General features: G+C 52.3%; 1 protein-coding gene across 2 annotated transcripts in view; it reads right to left on the reverse strand.

Annotated features, from left to right (window-relative positions):
* NEGR1 (neuronal growth regulator 1) overlaps positions 1-14,615 on the reverse strand; it is a 154,513-nt gene that overhangs the window by 57,452 nt on the left and 82,446 nt on the right. For both annotated transcript variants that reach the window (XM_058808342.1, XM_058808341.1), the window contains exons 3-4: positions 14,071-14,196; positions 7,409-7,540 (exon numbers count right to left, since the gene is read on the reverse strand). In XM_058808342.1, the coding sequence (XP_058664325.1) occupies positions 7,409-7,540; positions 14,071-14,196 (258 nt within the window). The remainder of the gene's footprint in view (positions 1-7,408; positions 7,541-14,070; positions 14,197-14,615) is intronic.

Below are 14,615 nucleotides of genomic sequence, written 5' to 3' on the forward strand. Positions count from 1 at the left end.
CAGGGCTGGCTGCCAGGGAACCCCTGCCCAGCCCTGGGGGCTCCACAGCCCCCAGATGGGACCCCCAAATGGGACCCCAGCACCTCTGGGATGGGGGGAGCTGCACACAGAGCCTTCAGGGGGCCAAAGCCCTGGGGGGAGCACTGGCACAGACAGCTTTTATGGAAAATCCTTTCCTTGGGATTGTTCCTCCTGAGAAGCTGGGAGGCCTCAGGAACAAAATGCAAACAATGGTTATCTGCTGCTGTGGGATGCAACAGGTGCATCTGGGATTGGTCTCATGGGGTTGTTTCTAATTAATGGCCAATCACAGTCAGCTGGCTCGGACAGAGAGTCTGAGCCACAAACCTTTGTTATCATTCTTTGCTATTCTATTCTTAGCCAGCCTTCTGATGAAATCCTTTCTTCTATTCTTTTAGTATAGTTTTAATGTAATATATATCATAAAATAATGACTCAGCCTTCTGAACCATGGAGTCAGATCCTCATCTCTTCCCCAACCCAAGAACCCCGTGAACACGGTCACAGGAGCTCATTCCTGCTGCCCCCAGGAGGGGCTCCAGCAGACTCAGATGTACAGAGGTGTCCAGAGCCCCACTGGAACCTTCCTTTAGCTTTAAAGTGACAGCAAGAGCAGGGCAGCAGATAAAACCTCCCAAAAACCCTTCTGTGCATTGTCCTGCCCACAGATCCAGGGGCTGGTGCCACACTTTCACCAGCCATGGCCTGAAAGCTTCACAAGGTGTCTTTGTAAAAACCAGCAATACACTGATTACAGTATTTTCCACCCATTTTGGGGCAGTGTCTCATGGCTGCTCCATCATCTCACAGAATCAGGTGGGGAATGATCTCCAAAGTCACCGAGTCCCAGCTGTGCCCTGTCCCCAGCCCAGAGCTCTGAAGGCACCTCCAGAGATGGGCACTGCAAACCTCTGCCAGTGCCCGACCCCCCTTTCCATGGGGAACATTCCCTGATACCCAGCCCACCCTGCCCCAGCTGCCTTTGAGGTGTTCCACATTTCCCAGACTCTGCCCTGCATTGCTGTGTGACTCTGAACTCCATATAAATGTCAGCAGCTCTCCTCACAGCTCAGGCACACACAACAATCCTTTCCCTCTCCTCAGGCACACAGAACAATCCTTTTCCAGCCCAGAACCAAGGACAACACTGCAGCTCCAGCCCCAAAAAGTGCAAACAGGGAATGAGGGAGAGCAAACTGGGGGGGTGGGACTGCAGAACCTGGAGCTGGGATTGGACAGTGAACCCCAACATGGAAATGGAATAAAACTTTTACAAGTGTGAAAACTCCTGACTTGGGGTCGATCTTGGGTGTAGCCGTGGCCTGGCCCTTGCACTGCCCAAGGTGTGTCCTTTGAAGGCCTTTATTTAATAAATCCCCACTTTGTGCCTGTAACTTTGAGATGGTGATGCTCTCAAGGCATCAGAGGTCCTGGCACTCTGAGGACAGCAGCCCTCGCTGTCCTGGCACACCTGTCCCACCCTGGCACCGCTGGCTCCCAACCAACACCTCCTGGCAGAGCAGCAGAGGTTTCTCAGGCAGGTGCAAACCATCTCCTCATGTTTCAGGAGATGTGAGCCCTGACCCTGCAGCTCCTGGGGCTCTGCCAAACCCCTGCGAGGAGCTGTGCCAGCGCAGTGCCCCTGCCCAGCAGGGACAGCAGCAGCAGCAGCAGCAGCCCTGCCACACGAGCAGGGATGGGCAGGGGATCTGCAGGGATCCGCAGGGGCCTGCAGGAGCCACCCAGAGCTGGCAGAACCCCTGCACAAACCATCCCCCCAAAGAAATCAATGGGAATTCAAGGGCCAAACTGCACTCCAGTCCCAAACCTGAATGACTGTTTTAATCTGACTCCTGAAATGTTAATAAAAGCACCTGAAGGACATTAAATGGCAACCACTGCTTTATAGGACACTTCCTTCCCCACCAGTTGAGGGAAATGTTTTCTTCAAAGCAGCAGCATTGCTCCTCACCAAGCAATTGAGGTGACTTTAATTGCCAGAGCAGCTCTCATCGAATTGGTGTGAGCTGTTTTCCATTGTGTTGCTATGAGATAGCACATCACACAGCTCACATAGGTTTTCAGCAATGAGGCCAGCTTGCAAATGAGCTAAATAACAATTTAGTCCTAATGGTGACCAAAAATAACAAGACAAAACCCAAAAAGCAAAAAGAAAAAATAAAAACTTCAACTGATGACATTGTGCATTAACAAAATCTCCAATTTATAGGATTGCAGGAATTCTCCAAAGACCTTTATCTTATGTAAAAAACCAACAACCCAAGCCTGTTATTTGCACTGGTTTCACCTGAAATATTCTGCTGGCAGCCCTTGGCTGGGGCTGCAGCCAGACCCAGCCCTGCTGGCCTTGATTTAAACACACACAGCCTGAATTTACCCCGGGGCTGTGCTGCCCCCTCCCCTCCCTCAGCCCAGTGGGCAGCTCAGTGCCCCCAGCCTGTGCCCACAGACACAGCCCCTGGTGATTCCCTGCTCCAGCTGGGTGGGATGTGCTGCAGGAAAGGTGTCCCCACACTCTCTAACTGCAGCAGGGCCTCCAGTGTGAGCTCTCAGGGTGGAGCAGCTGCACAGGGTCCCATCTGCACAATCAGGGTGGTGTGGAGCAGGAGTGAGCCAGGAGCTTTGCTGGGCTGAGAGGAGAACACACAGCCTTCCAGGAGAGCCTGCACGGCCACAGGAGAGCCTGCACAGCCACAGCCATCCCCAAAACACCTGCACAGCCACAGCCACCCCAAAAACACCTGCACGGCCACAGGAGAACCTGCACAGCCACAGGAGAGCCTGCACGGCCACAGCCATCCCAAAACCACCTGCACAGCCACAGCCACCCCAAAAACACCTGCACGGCCACAGGAGAACCTGCACAGCCACAGGAGAACCTGCACAGCCACAGGAGAGCCTGCACAGCCACAGCCATTCCAGAAAAACCTGCACAGCCACAGCCCTCCCAGCCTGGCTATGGTGCCACTGTCCCATGCAGGAGCCATCCTCTGTCCCCAGCAATGTGTCACCGGGTTGGCACTGCACAGTGCCACTGTCCCCAGCAATGTGTCACCGGGTTGGCACTGTCCCATGCAGGAGCCACCCCTGTCCCCACTCAGAGCAGCAGCCCAGCTCCAGCTGTGCTCTCCTGAAGATGTTTTTGGGCGGGACGAGCAGCAGGGAGGGCACTGCACTGCCCAGGGCTGCTGCACCCAGGACAGAACCCCAAACACAGGGGCAAGCCCTCTCAGCTGCCTTCCCACAGCACCCCAGAGCCTGTGTGCGCCCAAGGCAGGCTGGGGCCGCGCCCTGGCACAGCTGGCACGGGCAGGGGCAGGGCTGGTGCCTGGGCATGTGCCCAGCAGCATCCACACACCCCAGAGCAGGGCAAACCCCACCGGGCACTGAGCCCCTGCTCTGCCCCATGGAGAGCACCAGCCACGAGCAGAGTGCCAGGAGCCCCCAGTGCCACTCAGTGCCCCCAGTGCCACTCATTCCCCTCTGGAGTGCTGCTGGGCCCTGGGGAAGCAGCAAAACCCCTGGCAGTGAGGCTTGGCTCCTGAAGCCAGGACTGACCTTAACCCCAAACCCCAAACCCCAAAATCGGCGATGTAAACATGGAGCAGCAAATCAGGAGCCATTAAAACCAGAAATAATCAGAGTTCTTGATTTCTGCTTCAAGAGAAGCCTCCTCCTCCTCCCCTCTCTTTTAATAAAGCGGGAATTAAAATTAAATTGCTCAGAGCAATTTTATACTTGGTGCCAAAGCAGAGGAGGACTGAGACCTCCAGAAAATATGTGGGCTTTGCCTTCACACTTAATAATTTAACCGAGGCAATTTTCCTTCTTGGATCCAAACTCAAGACCCTGCCCAGGAAATGCTGGTCCCGAGTCAGGAATGGGGCACACCTCCTGGGCAAAGTCTCAGTGCCATGTCCAAGGGACTGGCAGCCCAGCAAGCCCCAGGTCCTGCAGGGCTTTTCCCCAGGAGATTTAAGGTTACAGATTTAATTAGGCCGGCGTGGCTCATACGGGATGCCTGATTTCAAAGTAAAATCGCAGCATTATCCATAATGTTATGCAAAGCACCATAGCAACAGCGAGGAGCCTTCGAAGAAATGCTAATGAGGGGAGAAATGCTAATGAGGGGAGAAATGCTAATGAGGGGAGCTGTTCAGCACAGCCCGGCCTGGCCAAGCGAAAACAAACACCCCACTTAAAATTCCTAATGAGAACTCACACATCCCTGCACCAGCAAAACCCCACTGCCAGAAATGCCTTATCCAAGCATCCCAGAGAAATTCCTGATCAATCAAAGCATCCCAGAGAAATTCCTGATCAATCAAAGCATCCCAGAGCAATCCCTGATCGATCAAAGCATCCCAGAGCAATCCCTGATCGATCCAAGCATCCCACGGGAAGGGCTCAGGACCTGCCTCTGTAACAGACCCCCGAACCCCACCGGGCTGGCTGAGAGCTCCTGGAAGGGCTGGGACATGCCAGGGAATGAGGAACCGGCTCCCAGCACACAGCCCCAGGCTCCAGAGGCACAGGAAAACCCGATGAGGTTGGGAATGAAGCTCCCAAAACCCAAACTGAGGTGATTTGCTGGACACAAAGCACGTGCATGAAAAGGGAAGGGGTAAATCGCAGAATCTGCTGAGCTGAGGGATCCATGGGATCATGGTCAGCCCTGAGCCCTGCACAGAACACCCCCACAAACTTTTCCTGAGAGCATTTCCATAATCATTCCAAACACAGGATTTCACCAACCCAGTGACCGAACCCTTTGGTTTGTGCCCCAGGTTAGGACAAGGCAAGAACAACGCAGTGAATACCTGGATAAACCAAACTGATTTGAGCTAAATCAGCTCAATGAGCTTCAGAAACTCCCTAAAAGGCTGCATTAAGCAAATGCAGGGCTGCAGGTGAGTCCTGGGCAGGCAGCACAGCTTTGCCAGGGTGAAGCAGTCCCAGGCAGGCAGGGAGTGCCAGGCACAGCCCTGGAAATGCTGTGACAGGGGTGGCAGAGCACCTGCAGCACAGTGAGGAGAGCAGCTGGGCCAGCAGGATCCCAGGGATGGAGCGGGCCAGCCCAGAACTGCAGCTGGGTCTGGGCTCAGAGTGCCTTCAGGTGGGCACGGGCTGTGCCAAGCCCTGCTCTGCTCTGCTCCCACCTGCTCTGCTGGGCAGGGCTCAGGGACACACAGCCGGAGCTGAGAACCCCAAAATCACCCAGGGAAATGGAAAATGTACCCTGAAAACTGGACAAAACCACCCAGGAACATCCTTTCCCTCCCCAAAGCCACCGCTAGATCTTGATTCAGTCAAGTCTGACAGCTCCGGCTGCAACAGAGCTGTCCAAGGTACAATTACAGGCAAACTGACCCTTAACATGGATTATCCTAACAAAAGGGAATTCTGCAATGCCACTCCGCTGTAAACCCACATTTTCTATTTATTTAGACAGCTGACACTTTGAAATAAATGCAAATAAATGCCAGTTTCCTGAGGCACACATCCCATTCCTCATCCCCTCGCTGTGGCCTCAGCTCTAGTGGAAATTCTAGGATTTAGCAGCTGCCTTTGATATTTTTTCAAGCATGACAGTAATAGAGCAGGAGAGAACGAGCACAGTGACAGCAGCACCTGGAGAGTTTCAGACCAGCTTTCAGATGACACATTAAATCCACACACTGGTTCATTCAAAGCAGGGTTCAATATTATAATCTATAAATCAGTATTTGCTTTGCAAAATGTAATAGAAAATGCTAATAGGATTTACTTGTGAAACGAAATTGGATTACATCTTATCTATTTTAACTTGGTTTGGTGGAGCATTCCTTCAGCACCAACCAGCAGCTCCAATGGCTCCTCTCCTTTTCTGCCTCCCCCAGACATTTGGGATTCAGGCAGATTCTCAGGCCACCCTTCTTCCAAGGGAAATTAGGGAGGACAGACACAAACTGAGTAGAAAATGCAGCTGCTGGTGTATGGGGCAGTGTAATGCACCCCCTGTGAGCCATTAGAGGCACCACGTGTGCCAGGAGCTCCGTGTTTGTGCAGGGCTGGAAGCTGCCCAGCCCAGAAACCTGAAATTCACAGAGTCATTTACAGCTGGGCATTTTGTGTCCCTGCCTGGGTGACTGAGCAGCCTCTGTGCGCCAAGAGCATCCAGGTGCCAACAGCTCCCTGCACCAGGAGGGGAGCCCTGGGATGGCACCAGGAATGCAACCATGGAATGGCACCAGGAATAGTCATGGAATGGCACCAGGAGCACAATAATTGAATGGCACCAGGAGTACCATCATGGGCTGGCAGCAGGAATGCAGTCACAGAATGGCACCAGGGGTGGGTGAGAGCAGCAGCAGAGGAAAAGAACTCACAGAATTTGCTTAGGTTGGTAAAGCCCCCCAAGACATCAAGTCCAAGCTTCCCCCAGCACTGCCAAAGCCACCACTGACCCACATCCATCCACAGGCACCAAATAAAAGGATGGAATTTCTGGGGGCAGAGCCTTGCTCTAACCAGTTTGTTGTGGAAATGAAACTCTACTGCACTGTCCCCTGTGCCCAAGGAGCCCTGGAGCACCATCCAGCTCCTCCTGAAGTGTCACTGCACTGTCCCCCGTGCCCCAGGAGCCCTGGTCCCATGAACCAGAGCAGTGTGGGCAGCAGGGAATGCACAGGTGACAGCACTGGCCCCACAGTGACAGGGCATGAGGGGCTTTGCTCTCACAGCAGCTGGGACGGGGCCTCTGGGGGAGACACAACGCTGACATCTCATATTTGTGACCAATAAAGCGCCACAGCGACTCCAAAACCAGAAACAAATCACACGCTGGGTAATTGAGGTTAACCAAAGAAAACTGTCAGAACAAGCAAGAGAAAGTATTCACATCGTCGTGCCTGAGTTTTCTCACATGTCGGAGGGAAAAAGAACATTTCATATCATGCTGAGTGCTCCATCAGACTCAGACCCAAGCTGAGAGCACCTCCCTGGTGTGGAGATCCCAGCAGGTCAGAGCTGCTGGTGGCACCAGCACCCAGCAGGTCCCCACAGCAGGGTCCCTCTGTCCCTTCTCAGGGAACAGCTCCCACTCCACGGGGATCAGGCCCCATCCAGGGACCCAGGCAGAGCTTCTCCTCTCCTCACAGCACTAACAGCATCGTCATCACAAGAAAAACCAGAGAGGGCCCAGCCCAACATGCAGAGCAGCCACCAGCAGCTGCTCGGATCATCACCCAGAGTGACAGTCTCGCTTGGTGCCACCCGGGTGACAGAGCAGAGCCCCCTCAGCCGCTGTGACCAGGCCAGCAGCTCCAGCCTGCTGCAGCCTCTCCTTGTGCACCGCGCGGAGGCAATGACACACGGCAGCACTTACAGTTGACCGTGACTTTGACTTTCCTCACGTCGGGCACCGAGACGTCGTTCTCCGCGCTGCACTCGTACTCGCCAGCCTGGTCCCTGGTGATGCCGTAGATGTCCAGGTACTGCCCGCTCTCAAAGGGCTTGGCTGCAATGAGATAGCCACAGGAGGAGGTTACTGCAGGCCGGGCACTCAGCCCCTGAAACCCAACGTGTGCACAGCAGCCAGAGTTTGACACGCTCGGCCACTGCAGCAGCCCCGGCTCCAAGGGCAGGTGACGGCCCCAGACTCCTGGGGCTGGCCAGAGGCTCTCTCCTGACCCAGCTCCACAGAGAAGCTCAACAGCCCTGAGACACAGCAGGGTAATTTGCACCTGATGGGTGCCACAGAACAGAGCTGGCTGCCCCAGAAGTGTCCCAGGCCAGGCTGGAGCACCCTGGGAATTGTTCACAGCCAGGAGCACTGGCCCAGCTCAGCTGGAACCCACTGGGAATTGTTCCAGGAACATTGGAACCCATCAGGAATTGTTCCAGGGACACTGGAGCCCATCAGGAATTGTCCCAGTACACTGACCCAGCTCCAGGAACAGTGGAACCCATCAGGAATTGTTCCAGGGACACTGGAACCCATCAGGAATTGTTCCAGGGACCCTGGAACCCATCAGGAATTGTCCCAGTACACTGACCCAGCTCCAGGGACACTGGAACCATCAGAAATTGTTCCAGGGACACTGGAACCCATCAGGAATTGTCCCAGTACACTGACCCAGCTCCAGGGACACTGGAACCATCAGAAATTGTTCCAGGGACACTGGAACCCATCAGGAATTGTCCCAGTACACTGACCCAGCTCCAGGAACAGTGGAACCCACTGGAAATTGTTCCAGAACACTGGAACCCATCAGGAATTGTTCCAGGGACACTGGAACCCATCAGGAATTGTCCCAGTACACTGACCCAGCTCCAGGGACACTGGAACCATCAGAAATTGTTCCAGGGACACTGGAACCCATCAGGAATTGTCCCAGAACACATCTGTTCCCCCCTGACAAGGGCAGAGGCGCTTCCCCAGCTCCCGAAATCCCAGCCCCTACTATTCCCACCTGGCAGGGAGTGTTTGGTGTCCCTCACCTGGAGCTGCTCCTGCTCCCAGCTGTGCTCACAGCCTCTCCATGGCCAATTTTCAGGTTTGGGTTCCTCACAAGGTGCTCACCACACCACAAACCCCAAAAAGATCAGTGCCATCATTACTGCAGCATAGCTCTCACAGCAGCCACCACCACAGGTGCTGGAAATTATAGGTCTGAGGGTTTAAAAGCCTTGCTGGAAGTGTTCTCCCAGCCTGAAAGCCTTTAATTTGCTGTTAATAGCTGTGCCTTGGGGAGCAACCCACGAGGGCAGTGGGGACAAGGCAGAGCTGTTACGTCCTGGCTATCAAGGGTGAATTATTGGTGCATCTGCACAAGCCTGGGCTTGGCTGCCTCTGGAAAGAGGGGAAACGTTGGGTTGGGTTGGCTCTGATAATTGGAGCTCTGGACATATCTCCTGAGACCCACACGCTGCTCCTTCAAAAGTGCAACATTTCTCAGGTAAAAATGAGCTGATATCTGTGGGAATAAGCTCAGCCTGCATTTAAAACTCTCATTTTCATTGCATTCTATTAGTTATTAATGAGTTCATCTGCTTTTATTGAAAAGCAAGAAATGCTTCCCATTTATCATAAAACTGTCAAAAAAGAAAAAGATCCTGCTCATTTCTGCGCCACGCTTTTAGGCAGTTTTAGTTTGTGTCTCACTAAGATTTTGATCTCACTCTTGTCCCTCAGTTCCTCCACAAAGCCCCAATTATTTGACCATCTTGGCTGGAGTATTCTTCTCCCGACAAGTGTATTTAAAGAGAATTCTGTAAAGGATTTCAAGAAGGCCAGAGGATTTCTAGGAATGCCTTCAATTGTTCCTGAAGGGATGCTCAAAGGTCTGCAATGTCCTGGTAGAAAGGGCCCTTTTGGAGGGACACCCCAGCTGCAGGGGAACGTCACCTCCCCAGAGCAGTGGCTCTGGGTGTCACTAAACTGGAGCCTGATGCCAACCCTCCCGAGGCCGGTGCCCACCAGTCCCGTTAAAAGGAAAAGGCCAAAATCCCCACAGCTGAGCCCAGAGGACGTGGCCTTTTCCACACAGAGCTGCGGCTTGGGAGGTCGTGTTGGGAGTGATTTTATTGCTGATCCAAAGGCAAAGGGAGGAATCCCACCCAGCCGTGTCTACTGGGGGCTCTGCTGTCTTTAAGCTGTTAATTAATGCCCGTGTTGGATAGCAGGCACCATTGATTTAATGACAAGCCATGCCTTCACCAGCTGAACAATCCCTCCAGGATAAGCAGCGGGCCATGAAATTCTTATCAAACACTCATAAAAACCCTGAGCTCCCCGAGAGGCTGCAGGAGGGCTGACCCAGGCAGGCCACCAGCAGTGCCCCATGAATGCCACTGCTCCCAGCAAGGGCTGCTGGGGAGCCAAGGCCACCTGAGCCATCCCACTGTCACAGACAACCTTTATGGAAAATCCTTTCCTTGGGATTGTTCCTCCTGAGAAGCTGGGAGGCCTCAGGAACAAAATGCAAACAATGGTTATCTGCTGCTGTGGGATGCAACAGGTGCATCTGGGATTGGGCTCATGGGGTTGTTTCTAATTAATGGCCAATCACAGTCAGCTGGCTTGGACAGAGAGCCGAGACACAAACCTTTGTTATCATTCTTTCTTTTTCTATTCTTATCTTAGCCAGCCTTCTGATGAAATCCTTTCTTCTATTCTTTTAGTATAGTTTTAATGTAATATATAATAAAATAATCAATCAGCCTTCTGGACCATGGAGTCAGATCCTCGTCTCTTCCCTCATCCTGGCACCCCTGTGAGCACTGTCACAGTCCCACATCCCAGGGAATGCAGGTTTTGGGTGTTTTCCAGGGCATATTGCTCATCCATGCCTCCAGCTGACCAGAGCTTCCTCCAAAGGTGTGCTCGTGTGCCTAACATTTTTCCTTTTTAATGTTAAATTAAAATACTAATTTAATATTAATATTTTGAAGGGGGCAGAGCAGCTCCTCTCTGCTCAGGGATCCACAGTGCACAATTGATCTGGTCTGGGGGAAAACAACACCAACATCCTCCCCAGCAATACCTGCTCCCTGCTTGGGAGTCAGCAAGAAAAAAGAACCAAGCCAGAAACTTCCTTCTAAAACTTCCAGCTTTAAAGCCATCTGTAAGCAGGAGAGGGAGCATTTGAAGGGTTGGCCCTCTGTACACAGGCAAAGCCCTGGAAATCCGATAATAATTCCTGTCAGCTGGGGATTTGCAGGCTGGAAATGCAGGTTTGAAGCACCGGCACTCCAGCAGAGCCCTTCTCCTCTCTGCCAGGGGCAGGGGGCTCTGACAGGGCCGGGTTTGCTGCTCGGGATTTGGGGAGGCTTTGCTCAATCCCTCCCTCAAAGAGCAGCAGTGCTCCGCACCGGGCTTTGGTGGGACACGGCAGAGCTGAAGTTCTGCCCTGGCAGAGCTCCATCCTTTAACGTTCTGCCTCCATCGCTAAACTATCGATGCTGCACTTTGCTGGGAAATGTCAGAACAAAATAAGTAATACCTGCAATTTATTCGGGTGACATTTCAACAATACAGATTTGGAGATTACAACCCGCAGCCCGGCGCTGTTACGCTGAGTGGGGAGATTTGCTGGATTTACATAATGGGGCTGTGTAATGAATATTTACAGAACGCCAGCATTTACATAATGACTGCAAGTTAAACATGCACAATAAAGATTCTGGGCCAATAATTTACGGACTAAGTTTAAAAATCACCTTGAAATGCATTTTATTTTTATTCCTACGAAAGGTTCAATTTATCTCTTGTTCAGAAAAATTGAATCCGACCTCATGCGAGTCGAGGCTGTGTTGATGTAAATCATGATCATATCCTGGAATTAGTCTACATTGAGTCATTTGTATTCAGAGATTTCAGTTCCTTATCTTTTAGCAGCAGCTTTGACAAACAATTTGAGAATATTCTAAATATGCTTGGTTAATATAATTTAGTGCTGGATGGGAGATGCGCTGCCTGCCCGGGAGCCTCATTAGTGCCGCTGGGAATTACAGCCAGAACGGGCAGGAATTAGCAAGTGCAGATGAGGCAGAGGGAGGAGAGGAGCTGTGGGCAGAATACCAACACCACGGGGCTCTCAGATTTCTCCTGGCTTGGTGGAGCCAGGCTGGGTTTGCTGGGAGGGCTGCGCTGCACCTGTGGTGTGTGTACACCTGTGCACACCTGTACCTGTGTGCCCTGGGCACTGAACCTCCTCTGGGCACACCTCAGCCCCTGCCAGCCCTTGCTGCCACATTTCTCTTCACAGAGAAAAGCAAGGCACAGCTCTTCCCAAGCATTTCTGAGATCCACGTTCTCTGAGAAAGGGAAAACACAATTCTTATCACTGTGCTGTGCCAAAGCAGAATGCAATGTGGAGGTTGTTTATCCAGTGGTGGTGTTTTATTTCCTTGGCTATCAGGGCCAGCTGTGTGTGTGTGTTGGGAGATTCTGGGCAGTGTGTGCAGAGTGAGTGCTGGGCAGACCCAGTTTAGATGAAATGTATATAGTATAGTATAATAAAGTAATTAATTAGCCTTCTAAAATACCCATGGAGTCTCCTCATCATTTCCTCCCCTTGGTCAGAGTCACTTTGATTTACATGAGCACTGGGCTTGCTCCCTTCACATCCAACAGGATTTCTGAGCCCTTTGGAGCCTGTGCTCTCCCTCCCCAGCCCCTGCTGTGTCTGTGCATCCCCAGGGCACAGAATCCCACATCTGGGACGGTGGAAATGTCCAGAGTGGGGTTGGATGGTGTTGGGAGCAAGGAGCACATCCAGGGGGTCACTGACAGCCCCTCTGAGTCCCTGCATTAATCTCCACAGGTTCATTTGGGTTGGGAAGTGCCTCTGAGCCCCTGGATGCACCTGGCCGTGTCCCCAGGTGTCACCTCTGCATTTATTTATTTTTCCTGAGCTCCAGATGAGGATGCTCTGCTCCCCCTCGGCCCCTGCTGCAGCCTGAGTGCAATAATTCTCCTTTTCTCTCCTCCCTCTCCAGAAGCATCACCCCAGCTCCTTCCTGCAGCCACTCAAACGCTTTAAGCCATTAATCTAAAGTATCACCAGGGCTTCCAATAAAATTTTATTTGACATTTAGTTAAAATCCATTTTCTGCTACAACTGAATTTTTCCTCTAGTCCCTTGACGGACACTTCAGGCCGAATTCATTGTCATTGTTTTAAAGGTCAGAAGTGAGATTTTTCCCAGATCTTGCTTTGTAAAGCCAACTGTTCCTCGGGATGATGAGAGGCTGTGGCAGCCCACGGAACCCTTCTGGTCTGTAATTACAGGATTTACACAGGCTGGGGGAGCAGAGCAATCCCTCACTGCAAAGCTCTCAATGCAAAATCCCAGCGGCAGAGGCAGGGCCTGGGACAGAGCTGGGGAGCACAAAACCCTCATTGCCAGGGCAGGGATCTCCCCAGGGCCCTGCTCTGCTCACAGGGAGCAGCTGCAGTGGCCCTGACATTGGCCAAACCTTTCCTTTCAGTGTGCTGCGAGGAGCCAAAGGGATGCGTGGAAATATCCAACAGCAGGGACGCTCTCAGTTGCCATTTTTTCCACAATTTTTTACATGCATCATTTAATTCGTTCAGCAAAACCATTCTGATAAACTGTACCATGGAATTTCCTGAGGGAGGGACCCACCAGGACCATAAATCCCAACCCTGACACCCCAAAAATCCCACCCTGTAGCAGTGGAAGAAATGAGAATAAACCAAACCTACTGCATGGCCTGTTCCTGTGTTTAACTCTAATTTCCCATTTCTAGGGAGCCCCGTGTGCTCCTCATCTCATCCTAGCTGGGATTTTAACCGGAATTGTTTGATCCACGACTGTGATTACAGCACATGTAGGGACATATATCCATATTTAGGGTGCTCTGTCCTCATTCCTGTGTTGTGGTGATGCCTTCAGCTTGAGCTTTCGTGTTTTCCAGACTCCGCCCTGCATTGGTGTGTAACTCTGAACTTCATATAAATGTTAGCAATGTCTCCTCCCAGCTCAGGCACACAGAACAATCCTTTTCCTCTCCTCAGGCTCACTCTCAATCCTTTTCCAGCCCAGAACCAAGGGCACCACTGCAGCTCCAGCCCCAAAAAGTGCAAACAGCAGGGAATGGAGGAGAACAATCTGGGAGGGTGGGACTGCACAACCTGGAGCTTGGACACTGAACCCCAACGTGGAAATGGACCAAAACTTATAAAAGGGTGAAAACTCCTGACTCAGAGCCCAGCTCGGGTCCATCTTGATGTAAAGCCCTGGCCAGGCTCTTGCACTGCCCAAGGTGTATTCTTCAAAGGCCTTTAATAAATCCCCACTTTATTCCTGTACCTCTGCCCAGCTCTGCTCCAGGAGCCCCTCAAGGCACCATCCCAGCCCCGCCAGCCCCAGTCCAGAGCTCACTCAGGGCACAGGGCTGGCACAGCCCTGGTGTCCCTGTCCCTGTGCCCTCCCAGCCCCAGCGCAGAGATCGTTCATGGGCACAGGGGCTGGCACAGCCCCGGTGCTGCTGCCCCTGTGCCCGTGCCCAGGCACTCACCAGAGGGGGAGATGTGTCTCCAGGAGATGGAGGGCTCTGGCTTCCCCGTGGCCAGGCACACCAGGGTGACGTTGCTGCCCTCGTTCACCACGATGTCGCTGGAGATCCGGAATATCTTGGGGGACACTGCAACGAGAGGGACAGGGCTGTCAGCGGGCTGGGGCTGTCACAGACAACTTCTATGGAAAATCCTTTCCTTAGGATTGTTCCTCCTGAGAAGCTGGGAGGCCTCAGGAACAAAATGCAAACAATGGTTATCTGCTGCTGTGGGATGCAACAGGTGCATCTGGGATTGGTCTCATGGGGTTGTTTCTGATTAATGGCCAATCACAGTCAGCTGGCTCGGACAGAGAGTCCAAAACAGAGCCTTTGTTATAATTCTTTCTTATTCTACTCTTAGCTAGCCTTCTGATGAAACCTTTTCTATTCTTTTAGTATAGTTTTAATGTAATATATATAATAAAATAATCAATCAGCCTTCTGAACCATGGAGTCAGATCCTCGTCTCTTCCCCAATGCAAGAAGCCCCTTGAACAGCATCACAG

Source organism: Ammospiza caudacuta, chromosome 7, assembly GCF_027887145.1.
Source record: "Ammospiza caudacuta isolate bAmmCau1 chromosome 7, bAmmCau1.pri, whole genome shotgun sequence".
NCBI classification, from domain to species: domain Eukaryota; kingdom Metazoa; phylum Chordata; class Aves; order Passeriformes; family Passerellidae; genus Ammospiza; species Ammospiza caudacuta.